The sequence below is a fragment of the Diplotaxodon limnothrissa genome, linkage group LG20 (assembly GCF_057381915.1).
Source record: "Diplotaxodon limnothrissa isolate DT_005_m linkage group LG20, D_limnothrissa_male_GT1.1, whole genome shotgun sequence".
Lineage (NCBI taxonomy): Eukaryota > Metazoa > Chordata > Actinopteri > Cichliformes > Cichlidae > Diplotaxodon > Diplotaxodon limnothrissa.
The window spans coordinates 4,267,665-4,289,755 of record NC_140615.1 but is presented as its reverse complement, the minus strand read 5'-3'; the positions used below and the strand labels follow the sequence as shown (position 1 = coordinate 4,289,755).

General features: G+C 41.9%; 2 protein-coding genes across 2 annotated transcripts in view; both read left to right on the top strand.

The window, feature by feature from the left end:
• Window positions 1-178: 178 nt before the first annotated feature.
• Window positions 179-6,184, top strand: fam3a (FAM3 metabolism regulating signaling molecule A). The gene is made up of 10 exons (XM_085344134.1): window positions 179-441; window positions 886-917; window positions 1,001-1,108; window positions 1,436-1,459; window positions 1,557-1,680; window positions 1,973-2,031; window positions 2,136-2,186; window positions 2,299-2,383; window positions 2,989-3,115; window positions 4,271-6,184. Exons 2-10 carry the CDS (start codon window positions 905-907, stop codon window positions 4,367-4,369), a joined length of 690 nt encoding a protein of 229 aa, XP_085200260.1. The 5' UTR covers window positions 179-441; window positions 886-904; the 3' UTR covers window positions 4,370-6,184.
• A 1,802-nt stretch (window positions 6,185-7,986) lies between these two features.
• Window positions 7,987-22,091, top strand: part of wnk3 (WNK lysine deficient protein kinase 3) — a 42,313-nt gene continuing 28,208 nt past the window's right edge. The window contains exons 1-2 of the mRNA XM_085345344.1: window positions 7,987-8,551; window positions 17,945-19,083. Of these exons, the coding sequence (XP_085201470.1) occupies window positions 18,364-19,083 (720 nt within the window). The 5' untranslated portion in view covers window positions 7,987-8,551; window positions 17,945-18,363. The remainder of the gene's footprint in view (window positions 8,552-17,944; window positions 19,084-22,091) is intronic.

Here is a 22,091-nt window from a genome sequence, read left to right as displayed (position 1 = left end):
CAGAAAGACTGTTCCTTTTTTTATTTATTTAATTTATTTTATTATTTCTTAAGTGTGATGTATATTGTAAGAATTTGAGTAAAAAAAAAACAAAACACTAAAAATAATTTTTAGAATCTTTTTTTTTGGTCACGTGAGCCACTTCACGCAGACTCTGTACTGACGGGTTGAGGTCCGTGGAAAAGGCTCGGGGTGGGCTGTAGGTTATATCCGGAAGACAAATGGGCTAAATTAAACCAGGTCTTTTTCCATGTTCGTCGAAAGAGGATACCAACTTCAGCCTGTCTTCTTACTGAAAGCGTATTTATGTCAGGGACGACTCAATGAGGAAACAGCGCAAGAAATAGCAAAAAGTCCAGGGTGACAAGAGCAACAGCTCCTCGTTACTGTTCGTTACAGCCGGGCAAAGGCGGCAAAACAAGGCGATCCTCGCTTGTAAAGGTAAACAAGTGAACTTTTCCGGTTCTAATTCTAGTAGAAATGTAATTGACAACATCGCTAAGGGTTCATTCTTCAGTGTCTCGTCTCTGAGATTGTTTGGGTTCATTTTAAAACCTTTAAACGTCATCTCTGCAGAGCCATTTTGCAGGGCCACTGTAAAAAAAATTAATAAATAAAAACATAAAGCTAGGAAGAGAAACGTCACACAGAGGAAAAATACCTTTTTAAATAATTTAAAATAATTACATTTTTTATTCATGACTGTGTTTCTTTCAGATTTTATCATCTTTTAAAACTAAAGGTAGACTACAGGCAAAGACTATAATATTTGGTATAACTAGAAGCTGGGAAATGGTATTTTAAATAAGAACGTTTTACTAAAAAGTCTCCTGTCTTGTTAAACTACTTAAGCCACTCTAATGTCAATGCTTTTCTTCTCCCCAGGTCTATGAAAGAGTGAAGCATGAGATTAACAGGTGGGTTGATATTTTCAATGGGGATTTATTGATAAACCCATATGTTTCTGGCCTGAGCTGATGTGTCCTGATCATTGTGACAGGCCCCCTGCGAGCTGTGGCTGTGGTGCTGCTGGTGGGTTTCACCTGGCTGCTGGCAAACACCTTATTTGGAGGGGAGAGTGCGTCCTCTGTGCTGCATTTCTTCAGCGGTAAGAGGAATCAAGCGGAAACCAGTTAACTGACAAGCAAATAAAATTTACCAAACATGGAGGAAAATATGACTTTACACGTTGGATTGTTAGGTGTGTTTTATGCGAGTTAAATCTTTTGTGTTTGTATTGCTAACTGGTCAAAACAAGCAGTTGTTAAACTGCAATCAGTTTTTAATGTGTCTGCCATCTTAGTGACGAAGCTACAGACAAGTTATGTGTGTTGGTTTAAAGTTGATGCATGTTTGATGGCTGGATTTTCGGAATATAACATTGGTAAGTTTAATCAAGAAATCAGTTGTTTTTTGTTTGTTTGCTTTTTTTCAGGTACAAGTGAAGACGCAACACCAGGTAAGCAAACTGTACAGCATAACCTTACTCATTAATTAATACTTTCACAAAGTTGCATTCTTATCTTCCTTCTTATGATCAACATGTTTTTTAACAGAACCCCACCCACGAAAATATAAATGTGGACTTTCAGCCCCTTGTCCTCCAAAACATCTGGCTTTCCGTCTGGTGTCTGGTGCTGCCAACGTCATTGGCCCTAAAATCTGCCTAGAGGACAAGATGTGAGATTCAGTGTTAATTATTTCTGGTTCTTCATCTATGTCTTTGTCTCTGCTTAGTCCCTCCGTTTCCCCCCTTTTTTTTGTTTTGTTTTGTTTTCACACTGTTCTGTTTTTTTCCTCTGTGCTGTCATAACCAGGCCTTCAAGCCTGTCTGGGGAGCTGAATGCAAGTATTGTTTCTTTCTGCTGGTCCCTCTCACCGTTTTGCCTGTTGTCTTGGCCCATATAAGTGTTACATAGTGTGAATAAGAGTTTAAATAGCTATGTATAAGCCTTGTGGTTTTGTCTAACAGGTTAGTGAGCAGTGTGAAGAACAATGTTGGCAGGGGACTAAACATAGCCTTGGTGAATGGTAAGACTCTTATTCTTCACGTTTTAGCAGACTATATTGTTTTTGTTTTTTAGCTCCTTTTTATGGTGCTGTTTTAACATTTTACTGATGTATCTTTGCTCCAGGGGTGACTGGCGAGCTTTTGGAGACGAAAACCTTTGATATGTGGGCAGGAGGTAATAAAAACCAGACATTAATGTTTAATATCCTGTAGTCCTGTAGTCCATACACTTTGGCAGTAACAACCCATAAACTGCACTTCAGATCTCATTTGATGCTCATTTTCAGATGTTTCTGACCTGTTGAAGTTTCTCCGGCCTCTTCATGAGGGAACACTTGTGTTTGTGGCCTCCTTTGATGATGCAGCTACAAAGTAAGGATTTGTGTTGTGCTCCCAGTTCCTCCCCTTTCACATTAGCCAATTTTAATAGAAACCTGGGAATAGTTCATATTATGAAGTATTGTGTTATAAATATTTAGTAGAGTAAAACAAAGAGGATTTTGCCTCATGTGCTGTCACATTTTCATGTATTTAATTTCTGCTATAAAATAAATTTGAATGCATTTATCTGGGAAGCCTAACAAGTTAAACAGTCACTGAGCAGTGCAAGGAAGAATATATGATAATGTGACAGTGAATGGCAGGCTTGACACAAAAGTTTCTCACCTTTTAAGATTTATCGGGGGTGCTACATGTGAACACCGACTTCATGATTCGATTTAAATTAGATTTACAAAGTGTAGAACTGAATTAAATCAGACTGATTCAATTAATTCTTGATGTCTTGGATGATGGTTATTAAAGTGTTCGTGATGAGAATTTATTGCAGAGACCACCATATCTTCCTTATTAAGCAAATGGTGTTTGTAACTTTGTGGTTTCCTTGAAATAAAATTGTGCAGAGAGCATGTTTAAAAAAAACCCTCTAAACTTGTTTGTTGTCTTTGGTTTTTTGTTTGTATTTTTCACTATGTCAGGCTGAATGAAGAGTCTCGACGGCTTTTTGAGGAGCTCGGGAGCACAGCTGTGAAGGATTTGGCCTTTAGAGACAGCTGGGTGTTTGTTGGAGCCAAGGGTATTGAGAATAAGAGTCCCTTTGAGCAGGTTTGTTCCTTTTACTATTAGTGCTGATCGAGGGCTGAAGGTGGAGTCGGTGTGCTGTCTTTGATGTGACGCCAATGTTCAGTAGAAAATATTCTTCCTGTGCGACTAGATCACAGTGCAACTGTCACAACAGTATTACAAAACAGCATTATCTATAACCACTCCTCTGAGATTATGGTCCATATTGATGTGATAACATCACACAGTTGCTACAGATTTGTAGGCTGCACATCCATGATGTATGTTTTTCCATTCAACCACATCCCAAAGGTGCTCTGTTGGATTGAGAGCTGTGACTGTGAGACTAAGACTGCAGAGGCTCTGTTTGCACTAAAGGCCAGCACACGACCACATTCTGAACTGTTGATACAAAGCAGGATGGATTCATGTTTTCATGTTGTTTACGCCAAATTTTGGCCCTACGGTCTGAATGTTGCAGCAGAAATCGAGACTTATCAGACCAGGAAACATTTTTCCCATCATCTATTGTTAACTTAATGTCAGTGACCCTGTGTGAATTGTAGCCTCAGTTTCTTGTTCTTAGCTAACAGGAATGGTACCCAGGGTGGTCTTTTACCACTGTAGTCCATTTTCTTTAAAATTCAACTTTTATAGATCCTCTTCTGTAAACCTGCATTTTAACAAGTCATAATTTAAGTTAATGCTGCATTTCTACAATGTGTCAGTTCTTCTCTGGCGTCGAGCTGCTGAGGAAAATCCCAGCAGTTTCTGAAATACTCGCAACAGCCTGTCTGGCACCAACAACCATGCCACGTTCAATGTCACTTAAGGCATCTTTCTTTGGGTTTCAGAAGTTTAAACATTAACCTGCTTTAAAAAAAAAAAGATTAACCTACTGAAGTTTAAAGTTCAACAGGTCGTGTTGGCCATGGTAGCAACTCTGTACCTACATGCTTGGTGTTGCTGCCATGTGATTGGCTAATAAGATATTTGCATTTTTCATTTGATTTAGGGGTTTTTTTTGCATCTGGACTACCACATGATAATGCAGATTTTTTTTTTTTTTTTTTTGGGGGGGGGGTTTTCAATGGCTGTTCAGCACTCTGTGTACAATTATTCAGCAGCTACTGTGCTATAGGAACCTGATCCCAGTCTGTTTTGCTGACATCATTTACGTTTGTCTTTCCCCCTTAGCGTATGAAAAACAGTAAAAGCAGCAACAAATATGAAGGCTGGCCCGAGTCACTGGAGATGGATGGCTGTATTCCTCTGCGGCCACCACTGGAAAGTTAACTCTGCCTGGTACCCCTCATATGCATTGCAACAGAACCTGGAGGAACTGTCAGAAGGTCCAGGAACTGCTTAATGGGTGACAAAATTCAAGCTCTGGACCACAAATAACTTTTTTATTTGTCCTCTCATGGCAGAGGCATGAGCTCAGTGCAAAGATCGTCTTGACTTGATATATTTAAAGTTGCTGAAACCTGCTGTAGAGGATTTCTGATTTAAGCTTTGTGAGCCACTTTTGAGCTGAAGTAATGCTTTGGAATCAAGTAAGATTATGTTAGGCTGTGGGAAACTTCAAAGTCCAACTCAGTGTTTCCATTATGAAAATTACTGCACCTGAGAAGAAAAAAAAAGATATGGAAAAGTTAGTAGATCGAGGCAGCCCTATACTCTCACTATGCAAATGTATAGAGCTTTTGGACTTACGCAATTCCTCTGCTTCCGCTCTCACATGAAACAGTTTGTCAGTGTACACAGCTTTGATGAGAGGATGAAGACTAATTATCTTGTTGGTTATAAAAACCAATGGACAAGTATGGATTATAGAAAGAGCTATCAGGTGAACTCAGTTGTCCTCCAAGTTTTATGTCCACATATATAAGGCTAAACTTGTGGTTTCCTTTAAGTTTCTATAAATGTATTTTTTTCCGTTACAATAACAAAATCAATTGATAATAATAATGTTGACTGATAATGAATGTTCTGCTAGGGTTATGAGTGTGATGGCAGATGGAGAAAAGAGAGAGTGAGCAGAGATAAAATGCACAGGCTTTAGGGCTGGGTAAATACACACACACACACACGCAATGTGTATGATACTTATCAGGGAAAAGAACGTGCTGCCAGCTAGGCTGCAAACTTGCCAATGACTTAATTCATAGTGCCCTCTGTACATATTTTCTTACATTTCTTTTCCAGTAAGGCACCGCATTTTTGACATTTATGGTGTGATTTATTCACTTCAGTCATCACCCAGGTATACTTTCCCTGAGCGCTGGAAAAAAATCTTACAGGAAACACTGCAAGTGTCAGATAACCAAAGTGTAACAGTGATGAGTGGATGAATACAGCTAGAGTAGGTCTTCCAAAGCCATTGTTGGAAATAGGTACATTTCTCTCTCTTCAGGACTGCCTATAGGTTTGTTTTGTTTTTTGTACTTGAGCAACAGCATAGATAAGTGTTTAATACTATGATGTAGAAAAAAAAATAAACATCTTAGTTAGTGGTTTCATGCTGGAAACCCTAATTCAGAGTAGAAAGAAAAACTGGGTCTGTGGACGTATTTTATATTTCATACTTTAATATGTTTTTGTTGTGTAATGTAAAATTCATTAGTAATAGTGCTTAGCTGCCATTGTTTCCGTAGAACATGATGTACACTAGTTGTTGCTCATCACAAGTTTACAGTTTTGTTTTTTCGTCTGTTTTTTTCTTTTTAAAATTAGTCTTTGTCATTGTCCTTTAATAAAACTATTTATTTTTAAATACTTAAACAGAAAGCAAACTATTTGTGTGGGTTCATCACAACACTGCCAGTGGTTCTGAAGCTGTCCCAGGCCTGCAGGCATCTTTACACTCTTTGCTTTGCTTAAAGATTATTGGTATGGTTATTGATTGTTTTTTTTTTCTTTCTTTTTATGTTGAACGGATTAATTTTGCTTCTTGAAAGTCTAATATATATATATATATAAAGTGTAAAGACCTAGTTCTTCTCTATCGCTCTGTATGGTTAAGTCTGTTTCAGTCGCCTTTCTGAATTAGGTTGTGCTACCAAAGTGTAATTTTTTTTTCTACAAAAGATTATAGTCTGTGCTTTTATTGTGACGACAATGATGATGAATAAAGTATGTTCTAATATCAGTGTGTTTTTGTTTTTTTTGTTTTTTTCCCCGTGGGCCCTAATATTGAGTCATCTGCCATGCTTGGAGAAATTCACCAGAGGGCGACAAAAGGCAAAGTCTCACTGGGGTTACTCAGTTCATCCTGCTGAAGGCATTTGCTTCACTAAGCATACGCTCTGCTGGGGATAAAAGCTTCGGACTGAATGCACCGTTTCTGCTTTGACGGAGTTCAGTGACAGCAAAGAATCGCGATGGTCGTTGAATCGGTACACTGTAACGTAGTAATGTCAAACACGATCAATTTCATTGTTTCATTGAAATGTGTTATGAGGCATTCAAGTCGTGGGAGAAAAATCGTGAATTCGCAATATGCGTTATTTGACGTTCAAAGGCACAAACTGGGGTTGAAAACCTGAGGTAGAAGAGCAAATCTGCACCCCAAATGCCTGACTTCTATCTTTTAGAATTAGATTGGGAATTGTTTTCACTGTCACAAAAGTAGAACTAAATTTAGTGCTGGATAGAGACCGGAAAGACAGTATAACATGGATGTATATGCATGCATGTGTCCATATGCAGTTAAACGAGTAGTATAAACTAATTTTTATATTCCACTATTGCATTAAAATAAACTTTGAGGTACTTGAGCATTTCTCTTTAATAGTAAGTATTTATATTAAAAGCTACTTTGCGCTTGTACTAAGGTGTGTGTTGTGGATGTGCAATATCGTACTTCTTATCTGATAGTTAGAAGTTTCTATTTTAATTTATATGGATAATGTGGTGAATTGTTACAGAACAGAGAATGAAAGCTATAGTTAAAATCAGCTTCACCTTAACCAACTAATTGCAATGAAAGCATGAATAATGTGATGCAGGCGTGTCAAAAGACTCCAATCCGACCCCAATAAAAATGTTGGAAAACACGAGAAAGGCATAAATTATGGACTTTTAACTGTATTTTCATATAAGTTTTACAGAATTATCTTTACTGATAAAGGCCAAGCGTTTGCTCATTCTTGCTACACCAAATTCATAAAGCAATACATTATTTTTTACGACAGAGATAGAAATAGAAATTTATAGAACTATCTGGGGTTTCGGGGGGGTGGGGGGCTTGACACTGTTAGTTCATACGGTTAAGGCCAACGAGTAGTGCTGACACTTTTTTTCTTTTCTTTTTTTTTTAACTATAGCAGCATTTATATATCATAAAGGGAAAAAAGCTGTCATGTTCTGTTGAAACTGTGCTTCTTTTTCTTATATAAAGACATCCTAATGATTCAAAGTGGGATGTATGTACGAGGTAACGTGAGTTAGTCATTCCTGATCTAATGTATCAAATGAAAGTATAACATGCACATGATTTATTTAGAGTTTTCAGCTTTTTAAGTTTTTATTATTTTACCTCTATTCATGCTTTTGGTTTTAAACTTCAGATTTTTAATTGAGAAATTTCTTGTAGTTCTACTGAATACTTCTTCCACGAAAAGCTAACAAACACACATATAAACATAGTGTTTGAATTAATTATTTTTTATAATAGTATATAGATTTATGCAGCCGTGTCTCTGTCAGTCACACATAATGTTTCAATTGCCTTTGCAAGACCGCTGAAAACCCTGCTTCCTCCCCTGAAACAGATTTTTTACGACGAGCATTTGAATGCATCACCATATCCACACGATAAACTGCGGGCATAAACACGCGGCGTATCGCCCTCTAGTGGCGTAGTAAGCTAACTGTCGGTTTGTGTTGGTCCTCTGGCTGATGATGAGCCCTGTGGCAAGTGAGAACTGGCAGGCGGCGCGCGCTCAGTACACGCGAGAAACTGCAGAAGGCCGTTGGACTCGTACGTTGTAAATTATGTACATAAGTTGCTGATATTTTCCGGATACACATGAATGGCGTGTTGGTCAACTTTGAGCCGACAAACCGAGCAGCGAGTGAGAAAATCTGTAGACCGACGGCAAGCATCGTCTAAACTGGATACACGTATCCCAAGTGCTCCGCGCCCGTGTCTCACACAGACCGAGGATCGACGACTCCGGTGGGGATTTTCAACCTGACAACACCGCGAGAAGCCTGTAAAATGTAAAGAGGAAAAAAAACGACAGCAACAAACGAACCCAGCGGATTTTTTATTTTTGTTTTGCCGAAGCTTTTTTATTATACATTTTTTGAGCGTGTGTAAAATATTTTTGTAGGCAGAAAGTCCAGTGTAAATCTCCTGTAAATAACACCAAGGTTTGTAGATAGATAGCCGACTATATCCAGTTTTCTGTGAGTTTGCTAGCTATTCAGTCTAAATAACGCTGGACCGACGAGCTGCGATGTTGCATTTGGGTGAGTGATGTTTGTTGTTATTTTCATTTACAGTGCAGATAGTAATTTGCGTGATTACTGGACTGTGGTGCCCCGGTGAGGTGCTGTTGTTATTTTGTCCGTCTGTTTGGGCATTAAGAGATCGCTCAGGAGGTGTTTATCATCCCGACACATAATATTCCATTTTAATTCACGCGGTGTTAAAACACTTAGTGCAGACCTGCGGGCCCTCACACACCAACAGTGAGCCCATCATTCGAGTGATTTGAAATGTGCTCAGGGCAAGTCCTGGAGGTTTGATGATTTATTTATTTATTTTTTGTGATGGTGTCAGCCGTCTCAGTCACTATGCTCTCGCCCTGTATCGTGATTGTACTCTATGTTATGCGTGGCGTTTCCAAAGTCAGCTGAGCTATCTGCTAGCCAATAGCTGTACATCATGGTGCATGCACATCCAGGCATCACTGTGTTGGTACCATGTATTTATATACCTATGAATAACATACACGAACCAGTGAGTACTGCGTGACCGGCCACATCATGGGGGCTTTAAGCAATTTGCCAATTAATGTTAAAAAATGAAAATCACCCCTGCTGTCTCCCATCAGCAGCAAAAGGTATTGATATAATATTTATAAATGTATGCATTCCCTTAACTTCACCATTGATCTATAGCAAAACAGTGGTTTTATCCAGATGAGAGTAGTAGTGGTGCATTCAAAACATTAGAGAGGGCACTTGCTAAACTCCTGAAATCAACACTATGCTGAGCTCAGAGTACTCCAGCATCCATGAAAGTTCAGTGACTGAGGGAATGGGAAGGCTCATAGGAACTCCAGGAGTGGTAAGCCAATTTAGTGACATGTAATCCTGTTTCAACTTTGGCTGATTAAGGAGCCTTTCCCGCACCTGGACCATAGGAATCTCTCAGAACTGGACAGCTCTGCTCGCAAAGGGGAATGAAAGAGAACAAAAAAAAAAAAACAGGGTTAGATAACATATTCCCTCTCTCAGTGAACAGTACTCCGTGTGTGCTACCTACACTCTACTCTCCCATGCTTGACCTGGATTGGACAAAAGTCCTTGTTGTGTTTTCAGCCTTGCGTTTCCCTAATGGGAAGAGAACAAATAATTGTGTGTTTGATCCTGGTAACCAGGATTCGATATTTTTCATTGGGCTCCAGAGAAGAAAGCAACATGTGCGGAAGCACTTGTGTAGTCGAGGTGGAGAAATAATCACTTTAGTCTCAACTTTTTTTTTTATTTTGTATTGAAATTTAAAAAGTATTTATACCCGTTAAACACAGACACATCTGCCTTTATATTTTATCTGTGGCCAACAGCTGAGACCTGTGTTGTTCTAAATAGCTTCCGCTTGACATTGGGCCCATTCAAAATTTGGCCAGCAGCTCTCAGACCTTGTGTTACCTCTAGCCTGTCTCCCCATATCACTCGGCCTCCATCTCCTCTTTAACCTCCTAAGACCCGAACTCTTCCACGGCATTAATTAATAAATTAAAAATGTAAAAAAAAATTAATAAATGAGAGCCACATATGAGGATATTTGTTTAAAATTTTGATAGAACAGTAGCAGTATAACGTCCTCGTAAGAGGATATCAGGCCCTTGTAGAGCAACATTGAGTATTTTGGCCTAAATAACCCAAAATGTGATGTCCACATATGTGGACGCCAGGTCCTAGGAGGTTAAATCTCTGTGGGACGAATTTGCAGTTGTGAGAATTTGGACAGATTCAAGTTGTTGTATTGGTTATGTGTGGAAAAGTTAGTGTTGCAGACGGGAAGTGGTTTTATGTGGTTAGGTTTTGATCTGCACATGAGACATATTCAATGAATCAGTCACTTAAATGCAGCCAGATTTTTTCTTGCCAATTGGATCTTCTAAACATTTCTACTAATCCCTGACTCCCTGGTACACTGTAACCGTGCTCATTCAGTCAAGAAAATCAACAAAGGGATAGTATGCAAAGTTCTGCCTCTGACTAGACTAGACACATGCAAATGACCTGATAATACACTTTGCTATAATAACTTCATGCCTAAACTGCATCTGAAACTACCAGTTTAGCCTTGGAAGTTTGATTACAAGGCATTCGTTTTGTTATTTTAAATGAAGAACGAGTTGATGGAAAAACTTTTTGCCCCGTGGTAATTGTGTCTCTGTAGTAATGCGTTATTATCATTTCCATTCCAGAGCAGCGAGCGCAATCTCCCATTTATTTGCTTAATTAACTTTTTTTGATCTACATTATGCAAATGAAAAATAAAAAATAGCGGAAAATTTCACAGTTTCTAAATCCAGTGGTAATATTTTCACATGGCCTCTTCTGTCTTATTTTAACCGTGTGAGATAACCGCTCACATGAGACCAAGAGCGAGTCCTAAGAGTCGAGACGTTGTCACGACGGGACATTTGGTGTTTATTGCTTTAAAAATGATGGGATCAATGATGAATGGAGAACTGAGCTCTGTTTATTTAAATATTTTTTAAGAATTTATTTCTGATTTTAGGCGTGCACTTAAAGTACATTTATATGTTTATGGTCCTTTACCCTGCTCTCCCTCAGCCTTCTGCACCGAGTCGGGCAGTGACACAGAACATGCCATTGGAAACTATTCCTGCGCTAATATAATCACCTCATGTTTTCAGCCTTTTCTAAACACTAAAGGTATGTCTCCACTCCTCTCCGTGCACAACTGTAGCTGCTTTTGTTGGTGCAGAAATTTAGCTATAGTCACTGCTTTCATTCACACAAACATTGGCACATATTTTATCAGGCCGCCCCCACCTTTTGTCTGTGCCAGCCCACCGCCCTCCCTTTTCGCTCTCTTGTTCTCTTTCACACACATTTTTCCCACCCCTTCTGCCCCCACCCCACCCCCACTCAACTCACTCCTTCCCTCTGCCTCTGCTGACCGCCCGCTCCCACCAACTACAATCCCTTGCTGTACCCCTCGCCACTTTATAGTCGCTCTTTTTTTTTCTTTTTTCATCTGTATGTCCCCCTCAATTGCAAAAACATAGCCGTCTGCACTTACACGCACACACGCACACACGCACACAGTCCCCTGGCTCTTCCTTTGTATGCCTGCTTAATTTTTCAGCGGCTTTTTGTTTTGAGGGATTATTCTGCTTCCCTGTGAAGTGATTTATGGAAGTTGTGCAACCGGATTGCAGCATATTTGTTGTGTTTAAAGATATATGTTTGTCTAGGACTAGGGCTGCTCAATTAATCGAATTTTAATCACGATTACGATCTGGGCTTTCAACGATCATTAAAAATGACTGAGCCGATTATTAGCCCCTCCCTAATTTATCCGCGACACCTTAAAGGCCGGTCCGTGAAAATATTGTCGGGCATAAACCGGTCCGTGGCGCAAAAAAGGTTGGAGACCGCTGATTAAGAGGACCCGAGGGAAGCTCGGAAAGCTAAGCAGAAGTTATTTGGAGAGTGACTGCCGTTGGTTGAAAAGAGAGTTTAAAAAAAAAAAACTTCAGTGGTGTTGCACACTATTTTATATTATTTTTTTAAAGTCATTGTTAACCCTTTAAAGCCGGTCAGAGCAGTAAGCTCCGTTTTGCGTAACTATTGTTAAATCCCTGTAGAACCTGAACTGTGTAAGCTAGCGCAATAATTTGTTTTGCATATGAGTTGTACTTACATCTTATGTCATCAGCTTGTCCTCGGTCACGGTTTCGTTCCACATAAAGCTTTGCAAAAATTGCATAAAAAGCTCTTGCAGGAACAAAAACATAATATTCCAGAAACACGCTTTGCCGTTCCTGTCAGCTGTTCGTAACACTTCCCACAGTGAAATGATGCACATGCTGTTTTCTTTGCAAATTTGCATCATAGGATTGTTTTTTGTTTTTCCTGCAGTATATAAAAATTGCTGTATCTCCAAAATAAAACTATGAAGACACTCAAAATAAATTTCCTGTTGTTGTAAACTATTTTTTGCAACTTTATTGTATTTAAAGTTTTGAGGGATAAACCTCTTAAATTTCTCCAAGTAGAAATATATGTAAACAAAACAAAAGCGATTTTCAATTTTTTTTGTAGTTTATTGCACTTTTTTGCAATTTATGTAATTACTATGGACTTAATGCATACATATTATTAAAATATGGGCTATAACAGTTGTATTGATGTATAGCAACTTGAAATGCTCCCACAAATGGCACTACAGCATGTAAAAAAAATAATATAAGCTCTGGTGGACTTGGTTCTATAGTAGGTCTTAAAGGGTTAAATAAATATCGTCAAATAATCGTGATCTCAATTTCAGTGAAAATAATCGTGATTATCATTTTTGCCATAATCGAGCAGCCCTATCTAGGACTTGTGCTTTTGTCTTTAATGAGCGTAAACACAAGTTGCACAGAGCACATTTTTCCTGTGCTTCACACGTTTAAGCATAGAGGTAAAAGTTATAAGTGAAAACAAACAGAGGCTTCAGTGGGTATTGAGAATAGAACAGAAGTCACATCACTGAAGCAAAGTTGTCACATTGATTTTTGGTGCACATTTCAATAATGATTAGGCAGCTGCAGGTGTTCTCCCATGCAGGAGCCTCACCGTAGCCTGCAGGGCAGGAGGATTGCTGCACGTCAGTTGTTTAGTTCTCATGTACTTCGGCACTGATAGAAAACTGAACAGACAACGGCTCTGACACGGGAACTTGATGCGCGCTACGCACCAGAGTCATTTTGCTGCCAAAGCAAGATGTCATAGTTTTAGCTGCAGCATTGGTTTTATTATCTTTAACTTTAGTTTACCACGCTTGCCCACACGGGCAGTTGCTTGGTCATTTGGCTGGTGTCAGGAAATTCCTTTCGGCATTCTTTCATTGAAAGGGGACATGCAGTTTGGGTGCTAGTGACAGTTTGCTTTCGATGTGTGTCTGTGTGTGTGGTTTTTGTCTGTGTATAAAAGATACAAAGAGTGCTGAAGGGACAGAGGGATAAAGTTTGTTCTAACCTGCCGTCTGATATCTGTATCGTGAGTCTATGTGGGTGTGTTTGGAAGGGAGACTGATCGGGTGTGAGAGACAGTGATGGTTTTTGGTGTTTGATGTGCTGTGATAACTCTGTCCGGTATGTGGCTTTCATGGGAACTCCTTGCCCTGGGGACATGGGCAAATAAGCTCTTGCTTAAAGGGCAACTTCCCTCTCTTTATCGGCTGTTGTTTTTCCCCCTTTATGCTCCCTACATCCTGTTAGCCTTTACCTTTTTAGACTCACTGTACACTACAGTATGTCCTCTGTGGGTTACCCAAACATACCCAGTTTTCTGTAGTTTTTTTAATCACTGTGCAGCAAGTCTTCGATTAGATGCATGCTTTTTGATAGTCTATCTAGTCTATCTAGTGATAGTCCGGTACAGGGTGCAGCACTTAAATGAGTAGACGACTGAAAATGAAACAGGGTTATGGTAATTGAATCAGTTCATACTTACTAGACTCAGCTTTTTAAAGCATGAGGATTTTCTGCTCTTTTTCTTCTGTGTTTATCATTTTAAATTTGGATACAAAATAATAGGACCTCAATTTTGAATTGTAAACACATACTGTTAGCTCCATTAGTTCTTGAAACAGTGACACAGCTGTGCTTCTGTACACCAGATCAGCTTTTTTTTCAAGGGGATTAAGAAAAATATTGCATTAACTGCTTAGGAATTACAGCTGTTTATATGTAGGCCGAAAAAAGAAATGAAAAACTAAGTAAGATAATGTTAGATTTAACAATTGTTTTTAATACTTGGATGAAAATCCAAGTCTGATACTTCTATCAGCATTTACATTATCAATAAACACTAGTGACCAGTTCCACTTGCAACCATACATCTCCATGCCACAACATTGCCTCTGCCATGTTTGCAAATAATGTGCTTTAGCTCATGAGCTGTTTTCTTTCTTGCTCCATACCTTTCACTCCCTTTCATTCTGGTAGAAGCTCATCTTGGTTTCATCTGTCTGTGAAACTGCTTACTTTTTCAGTTTCTTCATTATTTTTTTGTGTCGTTTTTTGCACGTTATAATGGCTGTAATTAGTAAATTACTGAGCTCCTAAACAGTAAATAAATACTTTTGCAAAATAGTCTACACTTCTGTCACATACAGCAGCAAAATTATCAAAAACAGTGTCTCTGTCCAGAAACTTATGGACCTAACTGTGTAGGGTGCCTAGTCTTGCTAAAGGGTAAGGATAAGCAAACTAGCAGCTGTCCCCACATTCTGTTCTCCCCTGTTAACTTTAAGAAGTACACTCTTGACTATTTGTCAGATTCTTCTAAACATAGCTACAGGCTGAGAGCCTCTCACCAGAAGCGTTACCTGCAGCTAGTGAATCAGAGGGAAGTGCAGGGGAGATGCTGCTGCAAACATTAGTTAATCTTCTATCAACTTAATTGAGGACTATTTGATTCAAACACTGTTGATGTTTTTCTTTTAAAAAAAGTTAAAAGTAATAATAACAAACACATTTCTTAGTAATGTCAAGTAATTAATTTTTAGAAAATACAGAAAAGGGTAATATTACAAAGCCCTTTCTGAAAAAGCTGTAAAGTTTAAATGTAAGGGACATCCTGCAACTAATTATGTTAATTAGATCAGTAACATGATTGGAGTATAAAAAAAAGAAGTTTACCAATCTACAAAAATAAAAATAATAATACTAAAAATCACATCTGAAAATTGTGGAACAATTTCTGAATACCGGTAATGTTCCTCAATGTAAAATTTTGAATATTTTGTCATTATCTCATCATCTATAGCAGCGGTCCCCAACCTTTTTTGCGCCACGGACCGGTTTATGCCCAACAATATTTTCACGGCCGGCCTTTAAGGTGTCGCGGATAAATACAACAAAATGAAAGTAGTACCGGTACCGAAAAAAAGAAGATTTATTCATAACACACGTGAAAAGACCCAGGAAAACCGAGTTAACGGTAAAAACGATAACAAAATAACGCTGAAAACCGATAAAAAAACTGAAAACCACACATTTCACACCTGAGCCTCAACTCTCGCGGCCCGGTACCAAACGACTCACGGACCGGTACCGGTCCGAGGCCCGGGGGTTGGGGACCGCTGATCTATGGTACATAATATCACCAACAGATCTGTAGAAATCAATGCTCAAGGAACAAGGCCAAAAAGTCAATGTTTCATGCTCATGATCTTCAAAAAGATCATGAGCATGTTTTAAATGCATTCTGTTATGGAAACCACTCAATTGGCTCAGAAACACTGCCAGAAATGGTACATGAATACTGTGCCATCCACAAATGTGGGTTAAATCTGTGCCATGCAAAGAAGACCCAGGACTGTTAGAATCCTATATCAGACAAGAATGGTACAAAATTGCTCTCCTCTAAGTCCAGTCTCCTCAGTTCAGAGATGTTTACAGACTGTTGTTGGTCTTGTCCCAACTCTTTTGAGATGTGTTGTTACCATCAAATTCAAACTTATATGTTTTCTGTGTTTTGCTACAAATAGAATATGGGTTTACGGCATTGCAGTCTATGTACATTTTACATAACGTCCCAACTGGAATTTGGGTTGTAGAATAGCCTTATATTTATTATTAACAACTGGCTAGTAGCTGCTGGACTTTGGAAAGAGAAAAAAGAACCCTCACTTGAGTGGTGCTGCTGATCGATCCATTTTCTTTATTACTTAATCTGTTTAATTGGAGAAGTGCAAGAAAAAAGACAGATGGAAGTATTTCATTTGGTGGATATTTGAATATTTTATTCATCAATCGGATTCCTAGAAAACAGCCTAAATAACAACATATTACATCACATTTGAAGGTTATTATTTGATGATTTTTTACAATGTTTGTTTTCTTTCGTTATAGTATTTGGGTGTGTCTTGCTTAATGCTGATGATGGCTTCTCTCTTAGCTTACGTATCTGTTCCTTGGAAATGTTGCTAAACTTGAATTGCTTGTTCATCGGGAGCTTAGGCAGTTAGTCAATAGACAGTGTATTGCGCATTAGTTTGACTGACAGCTACTAGCATTGCACTTCAGACTCACTGCGTTTGAGCCTGGAGACACAATAGGCTTGATGTGAGTGTTAATGTCATTGTAATAAAAGAGATAATGGCTGTTGTGAGCTTCCAGATGATTCCCCTGTGGTAACCGTGGGCTTTGTTCGAGCTTAAAGACAAGTTCAGATTTGCTACTGTGACATTTCAGGGTCTGAGGCCGGCTGCTTCGGTGGGTTTCTTCATAGCCAAGTCGCTGTAACCACAGATTGTTTGGGTGCATAATTGCAGTAGGTTTCACATGTTCACTTTCAAATTAATATGTGTGAAGGTGTAAACTTATATTTGTTAATATTCTGAATTGGACTGCACTTCCTATTCACTACATTCCCATAACAATCCTTGTCTACGGCTGTTGTTGGTATCCATTAGTATGCTTCCTGTAACTTCAAATGTTTAGTCATAAGGTGACTTTGGGCCTTATTGCAACTTTTATTAGTAGTTAAACCCTGGCTCTAAGATGCACTCTCCAAAGTAACTCCAGGCTATGAGCCACTTAGAGATCATTTGCTGTAAGAAGGCAGGGGAGATACAATACCATGGGACAGGTGGGGAGTGATAGAGGAGAAGTGAAGATAAAGATGCCACTGGAAAGCTGCCCACTTCTGTCCACACAATGACACAAAAATCACCAAAAAAACCTAACAGCAATCTGGTACTTTTTATAGGAAGATCACTATTTCAGAAGAAACTTGCTTTGTTCACTTCTGCCTCACTTTACCTAAGGGCCAGTCAGTAGTTTCAAAAGATTACACTGCTTTAAATGGTTCCCAGGGTATGAGTAATACTGTAGTGGTGATAATCATAATCACAGTTGTGTAATCTTATGAGGCTTTTGTTGCATATGTGTGATAGTATCTCTCATACAGTTCAACAATCCCTCTGAGTATGAATTATTCACACTCAACCGAACTGGCCCATAGTTCATCATCCATTTTTAATGGTTGGGATTGTATACTCCTAACTGCAGCTTTCTGTTCGCTAATGGAGCTGTTGAGCACAACTTCAGACGCTAGACTCTGGTAAACATGTGATTGACGATTGATGAAACCATGTGTGATCACTGACCAGGCTCACGGGATATTCTTCAGAGACTCTTTCGGTTTAATTGTACACAAATGAGGCGTTTGTTGTGTTAAAATTACAGATGAAAATGTTTCTTTCTTAAGGTTCACCCTCTATGTGATTATGATGATATCTTGAAGTCATTCTTTCCATCCATTCACACTGGGCTGTTGGGGCTATTCCAAGTGTATCTTATTAAATATAAATAATGTACCAGTGTTTTTCTCAACAGATTTAAATATGTCAATCGACTGTGTTTTGTTTTTGTCTTGCAGGTTTACTTGAAGATTTCCGCATCAGAGTTTGAAATAATAACAGCGCTGCTTACCCCAGCTGGCTTGAAGAAAACCCTCCTGGTTTCCTGTGTTTGTTTGAGCCCTGAGATGTCTGATTCTTTCTGATTAGCACCAAACAAGTCGCTCCTGAAGAAAATGTAGGCAATGTTGAGAAGGAAAGTGAAGATAGAAACATCTCACCCTGCTTCTGTGCTTCTGTAAAGCAGCAGAGTAAAAGAGTCCGAGGAAGACGACGGAGGAAAAGAGTGACAGAGTGACCCGTTTGATCAAGGACAGCAGTCTCTTAACACGTTAAAAGAAGTGAGAGGGTGACCACAGAAAAAGAGAGAGACGGGGACTGACGGAGGAACAAAGGTTTGGAGGAGGAGGTCTAGCAGGGGTGGGAAAGCCCATTCCCCATGGCTACTGACCCAGGAGAGCCCGCAGGCACCGAGGATTCCTCGGAGAAACCTGATGGACAGAAGGAGGAGGACCCGGAGTGGGAGGGCAGGGTCGACCAACAAAGGGAGAGGACAGACAGCACCCCTATGGACTCATCCTCCTCCCAGACAGAAGCAGGGAGAGCAGCAACAGAAGAAGATGGAGGAATCAGAGGAGGCGGTGGTGGAGGAGAAGCCTCCCAGGAGGAGACCGTACTCAGACCTATTTCATTCTCCACACCCTCCCTACCCATCGATACAGGTCAGAAACGACTAAGAAGGGAGAAGCGCTTCTTCAGGAAGAGTGTGGAGATTTGTGAGGAAGACGATGAGGTGGATGTACCCACCTTGGCATCACATAGTGCCCCCCACCTGGAGCTGCGCTCATCAGACTCAGTCTTTAGTAGTAGTCCTCAGCAGCATGGGGTTGCTTCATCCTGTGCAACCTTGGGACATGAACCGTCTTGCACCAGCTCAGTCCATGAGCCTGGGAAAGATGCTCCTTCATCTGCACCTGTACCGAGGGGGAAGGAGAGGGACCGAGAACAGGAAGAGGAGGCAGAGATGAAAGCTGTTGCTACCTCTCCTGGAGGAAGGTTCCTCAAATTTGACATAGAACTAGGCAGAGGAGCCTTCAAGACCGTCTATAAAGGCCTAGACACCGAGACTTGGGTGGAGGTGGCTTGGTGTGAACTTCAGGTAAGACAGTCTGTTTTCTGCTTTTTTAAAAATTATTATAATCAGTGCACTTAAAGAACACAATGCCGTAGGTTTACTGGTAATACTTATACTTTATTTATCCACTTCAGAATTTAAACACAGTATTACTGTTGTAAAATGAACAGAGATCTGGAAATCTCAGCACGTAGTCTGCTTCCTATTCAGACTGTGTGACTGCAGTTCCGTGGAGACTGAGGTGAAAACGAGGAGCATCACTTGTAGCTGAGTGACAGCACACAGTGAAAGTGGAGGCATTGCCTTTTCTAGGACTGTATGAATAATAGAATAGACTGTCAGCATATCTTCTTGTTGTGATAGGTGTCCTATCAGAAAGACTATGCCATGTATTTACCTGAATTGTATGAAGGCGATTATTGTTTTTCAGGTTTGTATCAATGCTTGTTGTTCAAGGTTCTTTATTTGTATAACTATGCATGTGACAAATAAAGAACCTTGAACCTTGTAGGTGTAGTAATCAGGAAAGAAACAAATAACAGCACACATTGTCATGAATCGCTGTGCGGCAGGCGGGAGTTGGACCCAAAATGCAGGACTCACAGACTCGAGGGAATGAACTCAAAACACAGCTTTATTTGCCGGTAGAACAAACATACAAACTAAACTAAACTGGGAAGCCACAAACTAAGAACTTACAGCGAGACACAGGGAGATCCACACACAGCATGAGGGACGACGTCACGCCGAACAGAGGGAGACGCAGACAGAAATACACAGAGGGTTAACGAGGAAAGTGGGAACACACGGGGAACACAGGTGACACTGATAATCATAACGAGACAGGGCGGGGTGAACTGAACATGACATGTACAGGCGTGAGAGTCACAAAGTAAACAGGAAGTGCACAGAGGTTCAGACAGGAGGAGAGAGAGCACGGGGAAAACACAGACATAACGGGCTGGGGAAACATGAAACAACCACAAAGGGAGACGAGGGCTCATAAATACACAGGGCACACAGGGGGGGGAGAGAGAGCACGGGGAGAACTTGGACATAATGGGCAGGGGAAACATGGAATAAAACATAAGGAGAGACGAGGGCTCACAGATACACAGAGGGGCACACAGGGGGTAAAAGCCATGAAGGGAAAACACTTAGGGAACAACACAACAGGGCAACTCAGAAAACATGGCCTAAATAAGGAACAAAATACAAACATACAAGAAAACTAAGAACACTGGGCCAACATGGCCCAGGACCATGACAGTACCCCCCCCTCAAGGGCTGGCTCCCGACAGCCCAAACCCGAAAAAACAAAAACAGAAAACAACCCACCCAGGGCGGGAGGCGGGGGACCAGGACGGAGGGACCAGAATGGGAAACAAAAACAAACAACAGAAAACACAGGAGCACATGACTATAGTCCAAATAAGGTTCAGGGGGCCGACCCAGAGCCCACAGGCACAAGAGTTCACGGGTCACACGGTCGGGGGGCCGACCAGGTGGGTGGCACAGGTGACAGAGCTGGTCCGGAGGCCGGCCGTGCGGAAGGCAGCGGCGATGGCGAAGGGGGGGACGACGACGGAGCAGTTCAGGGGGCCGACCGCGCGGAAGGCAGCGGCGGCGGTGAAGGAGACGACGGAGCAGTTCAGGGGGCCGACCGCGCGGAAGGCAGCGGAAGGCAGCGGCGGCGGCGAAGGAGACGACGGAGCAGTTCAGGGGGCCGACCGCGCGGAAGGCAGCGGTGGCCCTCCAGTCTCAGGCGTGCTGGCCATGGCCTGGTGGGCACAGGACCAGTCGAGGCAGGACCAGACGAGGCAGGACCAGACGAGGCAGGACCAGACGAGGCAGGACCAGACGGCGGCGATGCGGGGGCCGGACCAGGCGAAGCACAGGCTGGACCAGACGAGGACGAAGACTCGGAGGCCGGACCAGACGAGGACGAAGACTCGGAGGCCGGACCAGACGAGGACGAAGACTCGGAGGCCGGACCAGACGAGGACGAAGACTCGGAGGCCGGACCAGACGAGGACGAAGACTCGGAGGCCGGACCAGACGAGGTTGCAGAGGCTGAGGCTGGACCAGGCGTAGCAGAAGCACAGGCAGAGGCTGGACCAGGCGTAGCAGAAGCACAGGCAGAGGCTGGACCAGGCGTAGCAGAAGCACAGGCAGAGGCTGGACCAGGCGTAGCAGAAGCACAGGTGGATGCAGCCGGACCAGGCGATGACGAAGACTCGGATGCAGCCGGACCAGGCGACGACGAGGCGGTCGCAGGTGGCGGCTGGACAGGCTCCTCGGGCCCTCCAGCTGATGCGGCGTGAGGCTGAACGGGCCCCTCGGACCCTCCAGCGGAGACAGGAGGCTGAACGGGCCCCTCGGACCCTCCAGCGGAGACAGGAGGCTGAACGGGCCCCTCGGACCCTCCAGCTGACGAGGCGTGAGGCTGGACGGGCCCCTCGGACCCTCCAGCGGAGACAGGAGGCTGAACGGGCCCCTCGGACCCTCCAGCGGAGACAGGAGGCTGAACGGGCCCCTCGGACCCTCCAGCGGAGACAGGTGGCTGAACGGGCTCCTCGGGCCCTCCAGCGGAGACGGGTGGCTGAACGGGCTCCTCGGGCCCTCCAGCGGAGACAGGTGGCTGAACGGGCTCAACGTTAAGCTGGCTAGAAAACTGCACTGCTACGGGGAACTGGGCCAAAGGTTCAGGTGCGAGCTGAGCTGCTGGACACACGGGGACCTGAGCTGCTGGACACACGGGGACCTGAGCTGCTAACGGTGGAGAAGTAAACGACTGCACAGGGGACTGAACTGATGTCTGTAGTAACGGTGGTGGTGAGAGTGGAGTAGGTGGTGGAGTTAATGACTTCACAGGGGAATGAACTAGAGGTAGTGACGGTTGTGGTGCTGGTGGTTGAGTGGGTGACTGTGCTAAAGGAGGCTGCACTGGGGACACTGGAGACTGCACTGGGGAAAGCAGGGCTGCAGGAGGCTGCACTGGGGACACTGGAGACTTCACTGGGGACACTGGA

Bases quoted from the DNA above. Each gene is read 5' to 3' on its own strand.
- fam3a (XM_085344134.1), top strand. The intron at 2,187-2,298 runs GTAATAAAAACC...GCTCATTTTCAG, and splicing joins CTTTGATATGTGGGCAGGAG to ATGTTTCTGACCTGTTGAAG. The intron at 3,116-4,270 runs GTTTGTTCCTTT...TTTCCCCCTTAG, and splicing joins ATAAGAGTCCCTTTGAGCAG to CGTATGAAAAACAGTAAAAG.